The sequence below is a fragment of the Numenius arquata genome, chromosome 3, assembly GCF_964106895.1.
Source record: "Numenius arquata chromosome 3, bNumArq3.hap1.1, whole genome shotgun sequence".
NCBI classification, from domain to species: Eukaryota; Metazoa; Chordata; class Aves; order Charadriiformes; family Scolopacidae; genus Numenius; species Numenius arquata.
In genome coordinates this window covers 18,768,693-18,781,630 of record NC_133578.1, presented here as the reverse complement: position 1 = coordinate 18,781,630, position 12,938 = coordinate 18,768,693, and the positions used below count along the sequence as shown (strand labels likewise).

The window sequence follows — 12,938 nt, the reverse complement described above, 5'->3', positions numbered from 1 at the left end:
CACATATTTTCTGAAATTACTGAAATCATGGCATGTGTTTTCTCTAGTTGAAGATAATGATAGCGCAGCTCATCAGCCAACTATGACATTGGAGGGAACATAGATTGAAAAAATGTTCCTTTCCATGTGAAAATATTGATTTCTGGAATAACACATAAAATTAATTTTTCCTCCTTCAGACTTGTTTTACGATAATGTGAGAACAGTTTTATATCAGCCTAAGCATTTTCACATTAATTGTAAATTTAAGAACTTACAATGTATAACCAGACTTTTCAAGCTTTTCAAACAAGGCCTGTAATATTAACTTTTTGAAATGCAGTGTTACATTTTAATGGTGTGGATTGTTTGAAAATTTGTTCTGTGTTTATTTTGTAGGATCAAATCTTCTAACTATTCAAGATGAAGATGAAAATGCCTTCATTTTGGAAGAATTGCGCAGTTTTGGTTACTCTGTGCAAATGGTTTGGTTGAACATCCTGAATGTTACAGACAGTAAGTTTTGGGTGGAAGAGAGCTGCATGTAAGAAGCTGGTTTGGGTTTTGGTTATTTTAATGCTGGTGTCACCATCTTCCAAAACACTGTTGTCTTTTGAGATTTTTTTTTCTTTTTACTGCTTACTACCTGATGTAGTAAAACCAGTCAAGCTTTCTTTAATCATTACTTAGTATTCTCACTACTCAATATGTATGCATGTATGTCAACACCTTTGTTTTCTTCTTAAAGAAGCACTACAGGCTTTCTTCTACGTCAACTACATAGGATGTTTTTAAATCCTTCAAAACAAACAAAAAAAAGTAATACAGTGGCCAAACAGATAAAATCTTGGCATTCCATAATACAGTATTTTTTTCATGTGAGGGTAAGTCCAACTATAACTGAGATATAACTGAGATATCTTTAAGGTCCCTTCCAACTCTAACCATTCTATGATTCTATGATTCTATATTTATCAAAATATTGTATTTTATAATGATTTATTATTTCTGCCCTTAGATGAGACAGTCTCCTGGTCTGATGGTTCTCCCTTAAATTATTCTAACTGGGGCATCAGGGAGCCTGAATATGAGCATCTCAAAGGGAATTCCTGTATCAGCCTGAGGACCACAGATGGAGTCTGGAAATTATCTCCATGCAGAGAAAAAAAGGGATTTATATGTAAAATGGATGCAGGTATGTACTTCCATTAAAGAAGGCAGTTGTGTCCTTATAACCATTGTTTTACATGGTCCTTGTTGCTTGCTTACTTGCTCTTATTTTTCATTTAAATAATTCTGTCCCTTGATATTAGAAAAAATAGCTGTAAAAAACCCAACCAGCCAGGGTAACCTCCTTTTGAGGAACCTGGGCAGCTGTTGCGTTATTGCTGACTGTGGTGGACTTTCCGTTGCGTGGGAAAGCATCATGTGCCGAGCATCAGGCTGAGCTCCACAGAGCCTGTAGGAAGGGCAGGTGCAGCCTGGGAGAGCGGCACGGGCACCACGGCTGTTGGAACATGGGTCTGTGAGAGCTGAAGGGTTTCCAGAGCCCACGCAAAATGCCCAAGTCACTGTTGGGCGCAACGACTACTGCACGGTTCTGTTCATGCATTTGTACTTTAAAAAGTGGATAAATATGGCTGCTCATCCTTGCACAAATGTCAATTAATATATTCCGCCAAATTTAAGGGATTTTTAGATAACAGATTAAGTCATGTCTAATTTGGCCACTTGGAATCCCCTTGACATGAGTCAAATTAAACAAAGAACAGCCTGCTCTCTTATGGTTTTACGTAGATTGTCTTCTCAGTATCAATTTCACACAGAATATATATCGTAACTGTTAGCTCTGTGGGTAATTTTATGACAGTTCTGGATTCTCTTTCAGATATTGATGCAACAGAACCCTCTGAAAAAGGTAAGTTGCTTCTGTACTTTCTTAATTTTTTTAATAAGGAGTAATACATTTTGAGCTGATATTTTGTGAGGTAACATGTTTCACTGTTAAACCTGTAATTTAAAATGAGTGACATATAAGGAGTAATAATATGTTTTCCATAAAACATCTATACGTTTATATTTAGAATTATCTGTAATTATAGGTATATTGGCTTAATAACAATTTCTGTCCTTCCCTTTCAGCATCATACCATGGGCTTGTAGCTCTGGCTGTTCTCGTGACGTTGGTGATGCTGGCTGCCATTTCCCTTTTTCTGTGGTGCCTGTGCAAAGAGAATAACCAACTCTTCCGCAGGATACTGTGGGTCAGAAATGCCTATTTGCCGCAGATTAACGCTGACGTTCCTGCTTTGGAAGAAAGCATCCTCATTTCTGATTTTGAGAGAAGTGACAACAATTAACTGATCAGCAGTAGCAAGCGGTCACGTCTTCTGCGTGAAACTCCACGATCTACAGTGGTTTTCTCCTTCTTGGGAGTCTTTCCCGGTACCCATAACCAGAGAAACCCTCGCAGCCATCGGTATGAACGCCGTAGGGGCTCCGTACCTTGAGAGCTTTTGCTTTGTGGCAGGATGAGGTGAGAATGCAAGTCAGAACCACGGCTCCTTTGGGACAAGCCAGGAACTGAAAATACTCCCACACCATAAACCTCCAACCACTCACGTGGAACAGTCGTGTCCGAGGCCCCAGAGCAGCGGGCATTTTTCATGCAACTTTTTCCTTCGGGAACATTTGGGCTTTTGTGTTTTGTTTTTATACGTCGCAGAATCTGCTCATGAGCCATTACTAAAATTTGGCCTTGAATTTCAGAACTCTGAAACATATTCCAAGGATAATGGGGTAGGTTTTTTTTCTTAACAGCCATGCTTTCTGCAAAAGGAACAGTTCCTTTCCAGACAGTGGATTCTTGCCAGGTGGATTTCCAAGCTTGCAGAGAGATGAAGTCACTTTAGACTTGGGAGCGCCAGAGTTTTGGTGGTTTGGCCTGTGATGCCTAGTTCATGTTATAAAATGAATTAGTCTAGAGATATAATGGCATATGGGCTTTGTCATCCTGAAGTTAATATATTCCTTTGAGGTATGTCCAGCATCCTGCTAAAGATTTAACAGTCTGATCTCTCACCTAGGTTAGTTCAGAAATGGAATCCCATCCCTCTTTTAAAGACATTTTTGGGCAATATCTGTTTGAAGAAAAAAAACCCTGTTATAAATCTTGCTGAACTTACAGTAATAAATTACTTTACTCTTCACCGGCAGTATTTCTGCAAGCGATATTCATGTACGCTCTTCTGAGACCCTGCTCTCAAAAGCTGAGGACGATACGTGGGGGAGCCACGTTGCTGTTCCCAAAGGCTGCTATAGTCCTATACCCCCACGTAGCAGACCCTCAGAAGGACACTTTTCACTTTCAGTGTTCATACTAAGGTGCTAATGAAGGAGATAAATTTTGCAGACCAGCTGGTCTCTAGGCTGATGGTTGTGTAGGACCCAGCTCAGGCCTCTCCACTACCTCAGTTACAGCAGCCCAGGAGAGCAACACTTTCTCTCCGTGGGACTCCTGCCACCCTAAACCAGTCCTCCACCCACGTCTCTGAAAATACCTGGAAGGTTTTCGGGGATTTTATTTTTTGTTTTTATTGCAGTGTGGAAAAACAAATGGTTAGTCATGAAAAGTTACTTCAGAATGGATTTACTGTGCCTTCAGTCATCTCTAAAAGCTGCCGCAAAGAGCTGCATTTATTGTTGGGTTTGTTGGTTTGTTTGTTTTAAGATGACTCATTCTAACAATTTCGCAAGAGCCCTAAGATGGAGGTACGTTCCTCAGAATTAAGCAAGCAGCTAAGGCCAACAGAAATGTTTTGACACAGTGTTTGTGCACATGCACAGGAATGTATGACTGCCTTTAGTTAGATTTCACATGGCCAAGTCTAGAAACAAAAATTGCTTGTTCATCTCATAATTGTGTACAGGGCTATTTTTAAAAATTATTTAGTACATAGAATATTTCAATGCTGGTTTACAGAATCATTTTAAAATGTTGCCCAAGAGGCTGCAGACGGTTTTGATCCTAATATCATTTTCAACTTACTGTTTTTGATAAGTTCTATGAGTGTACCTATCACAAATTCTTAATCTGAGATTTTTCCATCATCTAAAATATAAATAGCTTTTCTGTGTATGTTTTATCTAATGGTTTGACCCCATACACTAGTCTTCAGTAATGTTTTAAAAGTTTGGTTTTAGTCCTCTAGATTTATCTATGGGACTGATTTTACGTGAAGTCCTCTATCAGAGTGGACTGCAGCTTTTGAGTACAATTGCCAGATAATCTGCTGTTTATATATGTGAACTGTGATAGCTTCTTTGCCACCAAAAGAAAAGAAGAAAAAAGGTTGGGACCATCTCTCCCTTCCCCATGAGAATTTCAACTATTTAAACCACAGTCGGAGGAACTTAAACACACAAATCCCCTTTGTCACATTCACTGACAAAGGGCGTAAATGCTGCTTTCTTACAGCACAGCGAGCAGAGTGGCTCTTAGGATGGTGTTTATTTGCAAGAGTAAGCTCTGTCATCTCTGAGGACCTGTATTTATCAGGCTGCAGTGCCGTTACTAGTTATGCAGACTCTGGTCAGATTTGATGTGGTCAATGAAGGTATATATTTTTTTCACAAAACTTGACATAGGCATTTTATCAATTTTCCTTGAGATATGTTGTAATCATTTAAATATATTTGAAGGGCAGCACCGTAATAAATAACCCTAACCTCTAAATAGGGATCGTTAATTAACATCGACTCTGATGTAGATGATCTTGCATTAAGGGAAAAATAGTTTAAGCAGTGTTTTCTTCCTACTTTGAAGTGGTTTTAAGGGAAAAGATATGCCCTCAAATATTTATTTTTAAATCTTTCATCATTTAGCCTTTTTAATTGCAGGTATTATTCACTCAAAATGTAATCATTGATTGCTTTCTAGTCTTCACTCTGGATTTTGTTACTCATGGCTTTCGTTTTTTTTCCCTTAATCAGAGGTCTCCTATACTGTTCCTGATCAGGGTATGTGGTGGCTATGTTTTTACTGCTGACTTTGATGATATTGGAAGTGAGATTCACTGTATTATTTCAACTGGAAAATTAAAGCGTGAATAATAATTTTCTGTGCTGTAACTTTTCTTGGATCTTTCCCCAGCTTTAATTAGCTGCCAGGCTTTAGGGTCTTGTAACAGCAGTCCCCAGGCTTCACACTGGGTCATCCTGGGTAGGAGAGGGACAGCGTGCACCAGCCGCCTCTCTGGCTATGTGGCTGGACCTAGACCTGGGTACTGCAGATGTCTCCGCACACGTGGTGGCCCCAGTGTTTCCCAGGGCACGAACAAGGATGCCCCAGGACATGTGCAGGAGGTGCTGGGGGGAGGAAGGAGCCACGGCACCATGAGTAGGGATGATGGATGGGAGCATGGCGCTGATGCACAGAAATTCTCCCAGCCTACTGTGCCTTCCCTGCAGCCCTGGGAGCTGGGGCCACCAGGGATGAGTGATGGGCTGGAGGAATTTTCCTGCTGGACTGTGGAGGCTGCATTGTGTGGGAGCCCATTTGTTTCTGCCACAAACAAGATGGAGATACATGCACTGCAACACGGTAGCTTCCGTGGGTAGCACCCAAGCGCTTCTCATGTCCAAGAACTGGGTTCACCAGCGCCTGAGCTGGCAAATGAATGTTGTGCTTTCCTCTGCCATGCCAGATTCTTTGAATGCGTTTACTGAAAGGGGAGTGTTAGATGTTTTCATACCACTCCCTTGTTTGGGGGATGGAAGGGTATCCCCGCCAGAGATAGGTACACACAGGTCAACATATGATAAACCTTGTCTACCAGATATTAGGGTTTGGAAAAAAATCCATGTGCTTATTTTTGCAGACTCCATTCCAGGAGAAAATTTACCTCCTGGTTCCTTTAGCAGTCCTTGCAGCATGTCTCTGAGGGAAAAGGGATGCCCGATGCCACATCCTATCTGGACGGGGGTCTGCAATAGGGACGTATGTATGCTGGTGATGTCCAGCGTGACCAGGCAGAGTGAAGGGTTGTGGCACACGGCTGGAAGTGGGCAACATAACTCCTAAGCAAAGCCCTTTCCAGCTGTGGGGCTGCTTTAAATCTGCGCAGTACAGTCTGGAGGGAGTGTAGGGAAAAGTAGGTTTTTGCACACTCTGTGAGACTTGACCAGCTCTGCTTCCCAGCGCACCATCGCACAAATTCCCATTTAATTTAGCTCCCCACTTTCTTCTTTCATCATGTTGCCCTTCCCTCAGTGCAGTAACAGGCATCCTCAATCTCTTGTAATAATAAACCCACTGTAACGAAATCCATGGCATACCCTTCCTCCAGGGCATTTGTATATAATCAGAATTTTTTGGTTAAAAGCTAAATTGCACACATTCAGCAACTGGGCTCTAAATCCCCAGCTTAAAAAAAAAAAAAAAAAAAAAAAAAAAAGGCCTCTTCTTGAGCTATAATAATATTTCCTTTGGTAATCAGTGGAATGTTGATTTCAAACCCCTGCAGTGCTGATCTCTTACAATCTGATGCAGCCCTCGTGTAAGTAACCATCAGGAGCGAATTCACAGGCATTAAGCTGTTCAGAGATGGTATGAATCAGGTCGATCTTGGTGCTTGGAAACACAGTCTCGGTTTGGCCAGTAGATGGTAGTGGTAGACGCAAAACTGACAAAACTCAGCTGTGCAAGAATAAAAATCAGAGGGAACTGCTCCAGCTCCTTTAGAAGTTAAATTAAATGAGCCGCAAAACTCTCGAGTCACGGGACTGCAAATATCAGTGGCAGGTCTTAGCCATGGCCACAACATTCCAAAGCTGTGTTAAGACAGCTTTCTAAGTCTCAGCGTTCATTCTCAACAACTTTAATAAGATGCATTGAAATGCTTGGAATGGGATAATGCAAGTCCTTACGTTGGTCTGTGGGTTTTTCTTTTGTTTGGTGAGTGATGGGAAAATCCACTTGGGTTCCTGAGTATTAAATAAATAAGTAAATATATCTTTGTGGTATGTTTTGGTTCCGATCCCTTTGATGGAAAGGTAATTGACTGAAAATGCTCCAGCCAGGTCTTTTTACCATAAATGGATTTGTTTAAATATTTTCTTTCTTGACTGTATCAATGCAGGCATTTACTTACTAATTTACGTGGGAAAAGGAAGACATAGAAGCAAAAATTATTAGACATTTTAGATATCCATTGCATAAGTAATCATTCCACAGCACTGTTGAAAGCAGATTTATTTTCTCCTCTCAATTTATTCTCTAAGTTGTTCAGAGTGTAAGAGTTGCTGATCCCTTTCTATATCCATTATCTTTATGCAGGACTGTGGTTTGGATTCTGATCTTAGAAACTTAACCATAAAAAAGGCCATCAAGAATCGTTTTGTAATAAAGCTTCGCTTCAAAGCCTTAGTTTTTATAACCTTGTTTCCTTGTACTGCAGCTCTTCTAGACTTCCCGGATCCTCCTGTGGCAAATAAACTGCAGTTGTCTAAGGAAGGGCACTAGACCCAGCCTGCTGCCATGATTGTGAGTAACACCAGGGTAATTTACAATCACTACAGTGATTCTCAACTGCAATAGTTTCCAAAAGTGCACAGCTAGATAATAGCAAAAATGCTTCTACTGCCATTTACTTTATTTCTGATACTTATTTTTGTTTGTTGGCTTGTTGCTATTGTAACAAATCCTATTCTTTTCTTAACCTCAGTCTACAGACTAAACCTCCACTGTGGTTCTCAGAGATAAATGCTTCAAAATAGAGTTTCAGTGAGAACAGCAAAGCTTGTAGATACAAGATAAATCTTGAAACACATAGTGGGCTAAAAGTTACTCTCCTCTGCATGCTAGCACAGGAAAATAGGGAAGACGCTTCCTCTAAATCATGCACATAAAGGTCTAACTAACAATCTGCTTTCCATGGAGGTGGCCAGCCTGCAGCTCACGGTGGCAGTCACTGGGTGCTTGAAGACCATCCAGCACCATTGGGTTGACTGGTAGAATGCAAAAACTGGGTCAATGTCTCAGACCATATGCTGGAACAACAAAACTATCTCTATCTTTTCAGATTCTTATAGATGGAGGTTCATCTTAAGAAATTAAAAATTCCCATTTATCCTGTACAAAAAATTCTCTGTATTTTTTTCTTTCAGGTTTTTAGTGAATACCCAAAATTATCCCACCAAGTATGCTCCTCTTGTTGAAGCTATTTGTTCAGATCATTTGTTCTAATGCATGATCTTAGGCCTTTGAACCAGTCACAACCTGATTAAATCTGCTTTGCCACTTCTTCCTGCCATAAACCTTCTGTGCTTTTTAGGTGAGAAGCCCCTGGAAAGCCCTTGCTGGAAGCCAAAAGCAAGCTTGCACCCAGCTGATAAAAGACAGACTCTACTTCATCAGCAGCTTTGGGCCATGTGGCTTCACTGACGCCGGATTTGGGACTCCATCCCAGAGCTTGATGCTTCCAGGTTCATTCAGGTATGCAAGCAGAATCCCTAACATTGGACATTGCCAATGAGCTGGAGTACCTAAACTTTTAATATAAAGTATAAGCATATTCTAAGTCATGTAAGGCTTCGTTTGTTATGGTCGTAGCACAGGTTACACATAATTTTCTTTATCTGTACTAGTTTCTTTTGGGAAGTTTCTCCTGATGCTAGCAGGCTTACCTATTATGTATCTGGAATCTGACACCTACATTAATGCTTACATGACCTAGACATTATATTTTCTGGTATTTTATATTCAAGACCATCAGAAGGAGTCTTTTTGAAAAGGTAAGAAGATTATGTTTCTGCTGCTGCATACTGTATCGTGCTGGGGTGGAAATGATGTTGAGAGGCAAATTGAATTACTTTAAATATTGTTTCAAAAGCAAATATTGAAGATGAATTTGTACATATGGGACACATTGTGGCTATAAAAAACATAAGGTGCCATTCAGTTAAATGTAGAAATGCATCAGAACAGCTCTGGGAGGCTTTCCATCTGGAAAGAACAGATTAATAGAATACCTACAGAAAGAGCAGCTACTTCAGCGTTTAAAATAGCTGTAGTATAAATAGCAGAGTGGCTCTTCCCCACACACCATACACAGGAATGCAGCTGACGTTGGTTTTATCACTGCAGGCTCCTGGAGTTCCTTGCCCCACTGAACATGGCACCTCTGGGGCGTACCCACCACGTGGTCGGGTGTCCTTGGTGCAGTTAAGTTATGGAAGAGGGAAGGAAAGCCAAGGTAGACTCCTTTCTCCGTCTTGTCCTTGACCATCCATCCTCCCCTGATCTTCCAGAATCTAGTCTGGGTTGATGATTTGGATTTTAATAATTGCTGTTTACATATAAATTTTCTTCATTCTTGCCTGACTGAAAGAATGTAAAGTGGAAGTTGGGTGAGTCTCAGCTGCTGTTACAGGTTGCTTGCCCACTTGCTCAGGTGTAGTACAAAGGCAAACCCTCATGGAAGGAAAGATGAAAGGAAGACCTGATCAGCGGTAAAAGCAAACATATAAAGAGAACAGGGATCAGTTATTCCTACTAGTTGGGAAGAGCAGAACAAGAAGAACTGATTGAAACCACAGCAGGAAATACATGGTAGATAACCACGGGAATAGCTGGGCCGAACAATAAGCAGCCACCATAAGTGGTAAGGTCACTGTCAGTGTGACAAACAATGTGTGCACTGTTAAATTGGATAACTGTGATTTAGTAGTAAACAAATCAATCCACCACCACTGCCAGGGAACAGATTCACAGCACTGCTGGTTGGCCCTTAGCTCAGTCTGGGTCGAGATGAGTAAGCCTGACCTGAAAATATTGGTGTGTATGTGTTTGTGGGACTGCTGATGCATCATCCCACTGCCTTCTAGCCCAAACCTAGCTTCTAGCCTTCTGACCCACACAAGTGCTCAACAGCCAGAATTTAGGATCTCCGTGGACACAAATTCCATGCAGCTGGGCGTGGAAACTAATGGAAGGTCGGCGAGGGGGACAGTAAACACGCTCAAGTGACTCACAGACTCGCATGTGGGGTGCTGGAAAATGCATATCACACTAATTCTTGTTTAGTCTTATGTGCTCGACAAGTAGAACATCCTCACTTAGATAACGTAGGCCTCTGATGGACTCAGGGGCACCTTACTGAACATGCCTGAGATTCTTAACTCTGCTGTTGAAGAAGATCAAGGCACAGTAAAAAACTATGCCTGCTTGAACCCTTGAAATACAGGCAAGAACAGCAAGGCTGAGCTCTCACTCTGTCACTCTCTTGCTAATAAGGACTCTTTCGCTCCGCGGTGCCTGCGTCCCCTCTCGCCTGCCGCTGCCTGGGTGCTGCTTCAGAGATCCCCCAGCCTGCAGGGTATTGAGATTAAATTTGTTCTTTGCCTTTCATCCGTGGCTTTGCGGTTGTTCCTGCATCCTGCCTGTGTCGGCTCACACACTGTTTAACCTCTGGTTAAATTCATGGTCTGCCTCAGGATAGGAAGAGACAGTTCCGAAATGAGTAAAGCTGAATCATCCGATTCATCCTCTACAGCAGCCAGTGGGACACAGGCACCAGCCTGCCCCGGGTACCTAAAATCCACATCCAGGGTAAAGGGAGCGAAGGCCCAGAATCACTACGTGAAGAACACAAAAAGAAAAGGATACATACAAAAAATAAACCTTTTTTGTTTTGCTTTTGTTTCTTTTACTCTCTGTTTTTGGTTCTGGTTTTGGTTTCGGTTTCCCCCAGAGAAGTCACTGACCCAGGTGATGTGACGCCTGATGACCTGTTTACTTGGGTTGTTCTTTGAAAATGTCTCGGTGATGTACTGTTGAGTCGTCCAGTTGCCCTGGCAGGTCTGGAGCTGGAAGCTCAGGTGGGGACAGGCTGCTGGAAGGGGCAGCAGCCCTCACTTCTGTGCATGAGGCAGCAGTGTCCCAGGCTCCCCTTTCTTCCTCTTGTGGATGTTGGTGGAAACAGCAGCTTCCTGCCCAGCAACTGCCTGGTTCAACGCAGGCCTGCAGCAACTGAGGTATGGCTGACTTACTGGGCAGCTTTAGGCAGACTTACAAATATCTGTTCCTGGCTCCATGTGGGTCTGCTGGAATGCATCTGTGGCCAAATCTGGTTCAAGAGGTGCTGGGTAGGCTGTAAAGCCCATGATGTTGAAAGCAAAGCCATAAGCTATGAGAAAAGGCAGGAATGGTCGACCCCAGTTCTACCAGGATTGTAAAATCATTAAAAATTTCCTGTTTGAAATCGGGTTGTACTTAATCCATTTGGATAACAACACCAAAAAGAAGAAAATTAATTCTAACATGGACATACTTCAACGTTTCTGGAAATCCTGTTTAAACAGAGCCCTAACACAGCTAGGAGGTTTTCTGTCTCCTTGTGGAGACAGAGGAACATTCACGGGATGCTGGAAAAAGCTGGTGCCCCAGAAAGCCCACTTTGGAGTGTGTTCCCAAATACAATGCAAGCACATGCACCCAAAGCACGTGCAAGCCTTAACCTAAGGTGCACAGGGCTATGGCAGTGCTAGTGTTTATTATTTTTATGATTGAATTTTAAAGCAATGGTTCTTTTGATCCATACTAACTGCTGGTCAGGGAAAGAAAAATAAAGCTTACATAGAAAATAACAAAATTTTCTGGCTGGAGGCCAAAACTTCACAAGAGAATACTGAAGCCTAATATGTTTTGTTTGACGTCTTTGTTTCTGATAGATGTGGACTGAATTCAGGAGGATGACGGCACTTTGAACAAAACCAGCTGGGAAAGTCAGTTTGCTAATTATTAACCCTCTAGAGAAGAGACTGAATTGGAAATGTGCATATGAAACACTCTGGGAAAATATTAAAAAATAATGTAGATCTCTCTGGAAAAAGAAATACTTACACTGTGGCTTGTATTTTTATCAGAGAGGGAGGAGACGATTTGTGATATATGACTGAATTCCTCAAGATGGATAACAATTCAGTCTTAGACTCATTTTCTCCCTGTAGTACGATTCAGCAGTCCTGAGGATGAAATAAGTCTAACGGTAAGGAATGACTTTAGGGAATGAAGAGAAGTTATACATTTATTGTGACATAAATCATAGAGGGGGGAAAAAAGACTGTTGTCAGCCTCTTGACCACTTTGCAATAAGGAAAGGGGGAATTTTCAAAGCTGCGAAGAGAGGAGTGTCAAACTGCATACCGTGCCTTAGAAAATATTATTCTAAAGCTACTGTGATAAACATTCAGATACCTAATGTAAAAATGTAAATAACAAAAAGGAAAAAAAAAAGTGCGTAATAGTCTTTGAACAGTAGGCTCTGCTGTGATATATTTACATCTCACTCTACCTGGATGCTCTAATCCTTCATCTCCAACCTGGCCAGAGAGGTGACTATATAGTATATGCAGGTATTTTTCCCCCATTTCAGGTGTTTTAGGGGTAGAAAAAAGGGAGAGTTAGATATGGGCAGCACACCAAATTTCAGTGCAGTTCAGTGTTTAACATGTGGCCAATATTAGCTATACTTATAGCATGGAATTGAAATGAAAATATCCCAGTACCAAAAAAAAACCAAAAAACAAAAAACCAACAACAAAGATGGGGGAAAGAAGGGGCTAAAGGAAAAAATATCCCAGTACAAAAAAAAACAAAGATGGGGGAAGAAAAGAAATTTAGGAACAACTTCACCATTTGCTTGGCATTTGAGCTCTTTTCCTGCTTGATACGTTGGTTGCAGCACAGAGACATCTGCTATTAGCAAGTAAGTCCCAAAATAGATGTAGCAGAATGCATTATTGTTTAAAACAAATAGATCATGTGGGGTGCTAAACTGATTTTTTTTTTGTTCCTTGTAGTTCTGTGTGTAGTCATTTGAGGTGTCAGATTGTTAGAGAAAAATCTTATTATTGTTAGGCAAGCTCTTTAAAGTTGAATTGTTTGACAAATAATTTAA

General features: G+C 41.3%; 1 protein-coding gene across 1 annotated transcript in view; it reads left to right on the top strand.

Annotated features, from left to right (window-relative positions):
* Window positions 1-2,339, top strand: part of PLA2R1 (phospholipase A2 receptor 1) — a 40,877-nt gene extending 38,538 nt beyond the window's left edge. The window contains exons 27-30 of the mRNA XM_074144887.1: window positions 379-495; window positions 998-1,174; window positions 1,868-1,897; window positions 2,122-2,339. Coding sequence (XP_074000988.1) covers window positions 379-495; window positions 998-1,174; window positions 1,868-1,897; window positions 2,122-2,339 — 542 coding nt within the window. The remainder of the gene's footprint in view (window positions 1-378; window positions 496-997; window positions 1,175-1,867; window positions 1,898-2,121) is intronic.
* The last annotated feature ends 10,599 nt before the right edge of the window (window positions 2,340-12,938 follow it).